Below are 1,844 nucleotides of genomic sequence, written 5' to 3' on the forward strand. Positions count from 1 at the left end.
CTCCTATTGTACTACATGCTAATATACTGTAATAGGTAATTAATAATCATCCTATCTGAACTACAATTGCACTCATTCCATGATACACTTCATAACTTCATGATGATGTGTCCTATGAAATCCCAACAGAGCAAGCTAATGATAATGGCTATACTATAACTTACTTTCTTAAAAGACCCCAAGCCACTTTTTTGAGGAGATTTCCATTTTCTTTGACAAAATGAGTGATCATTTCTTAAATATGCCTAAACCACTGAACTGTCCATAAAGATTCAAAGCCTTGTCTCAACTGCAGGCAGAGGAAGAGATCTTGACATAAAAGCAGGACGTTCATTCCTCCTCGCCTCGTTAATAATGATTTAAGTGAATTCTTATATACATTTATGATGACAAAACTGTTGCAATATGTGGTAATATGACAAATGATGAAAATGATTAATAAATGCTCAGTATTTTACATTAGTATTTGTTCAACTACAAAATAAGTAAGAAAATTAGATTTTGATTTTCACTATACACCTCACAATAAACATGATTTGGAGTCTATGAAACTGAATTAATTTCAATATACTTTTACATCAAAATCTGAACACACTCTCCTCCTACATATCACCAGGATCTACAAGTACATATCATTTCTTTAAATTACAACTGGGACATTCAAAATTCAACCTTAAAGTTAAAAAAATAGGCTATATAAAATTTATCTTAATCAACAAGAGTATAGAATGATTTGTTACCATTATAAATGCAAACCCATAATGATGTATCACATTACTGAGAATATATGCAATGACAGTGATGGGGTTTGGTAAACACTTGTACATTTTAGGATTCAGCGTACTTTGAACATTATCTACTGCAATTATGTCTGTGACGGTCGCATCAGGAAGATACAGTCAAGCTGGGTCAGCGGGGAATAACTACACCACAGTCGACTATAGTCACACTGTTTATATCAGGCAGACTTATTGCAGCTTTCAAAATGTCCATGCCACTTTCCACAAAGCCAATAGCAGTAGGGACTGTCAGCACAGTGTAGTCTCTGGTCCTGATGCCAAACTGTGCCCCACGGTGGTTGTCATTGCCCCATCTGGCTACAACTGCCCCAGTGGTGTCGGGCAGCCAGCTGTGCCCATCCCGCTCCAGTTCGGACATGATGGAAGACCCACCACTGCCATTGTTGTTTTCATAATCGCCTCCAACCAAACATTCTCCAGGCTTTTCTTTGCGTTCTACCTCCAGGATCTTTGTGTTGGCATAGGTCGGCCCCCATTCACCCGTGCACAGGAGGACAAACTGTGTGCTCCACAGGTTGTTGGCGCCCATACGGATGTGCAGTCTCTGGCACGGCATTCCCGGCCAAGCCAAGTCCAGGAAGGCCAAGGTGGAAGAGGGCTCAAGGAGACCTATGACCTTATTGTGCTGTGAGAAACACACCCAGTCATTAATCAAACAACTGGGCAAATGAAACTTGCCAACTCAATGCTATCATAACAGCACTAATTCAGGGAAATTCAGGGAAAAAGGTGCAACTCACAGGGAGAGTGTAGGCATGACTTGGAGGGGGGTAGGGCTGGAGGTGGTGGAGGTAGATCATTCCTTGCCGTATGGTTATCTTGGCGGAGCGCAGGCTTCCCTGGTGCTCCTGCACGGCATACACCTCCCCCAGGTTTAGTAAGGCTTTCACGTGTCTGTCAGTCTGGAGACTCTCAGCCTGTTGTTAGGACATAAATTCCTTGGTTTATCAAGTGAAAATGCAGATGCCACAGTTTAGATTATATGCAAGAAAACAATGTTAGAGAAATATTTTTAAAAAGAGGAAGGGTATGTGCATATTTACT

The 1,844-nt window shown here is 40.9% G+C and overlaps 1 protein-coding gene across 1 annotated transcript; it reads right to left on the reverse strand.

Annotated features, from left to right (window-relative positions):
- Positions 1–6: 6 nt before the first annotated feature.
- LOC119594723 lies at positions 7–1,717 on the reverse strand (the record flags this gene model as incomplete). The annotated part of the gene is given in 2 exon segments (XM_037943784.1): positions 7–1,425; positions 1,541–1,717. Coding segments are annotated over 2 exon segments (693 nt in total), but the record flags the coding sequence as incomplete, so codon positions are not given.
- Positions 1,718–1,844: the final 127 nt, after the last annotated feature.

Source organism: Penaeus monodon, chromosome 34, assembly GCF_015228065.2.
Source record: "Penaeus monodon isolate SGIC_2016 chromosome 34, NSTDA_Pmon_1, whole genome shotgun sequence".
Lineage (NCBI taxonomy): Eukaryota > Metazoa > Arthropoda > Malacostraca > Decapoda > Penaeidae > Penaeus > Penaeus monodon.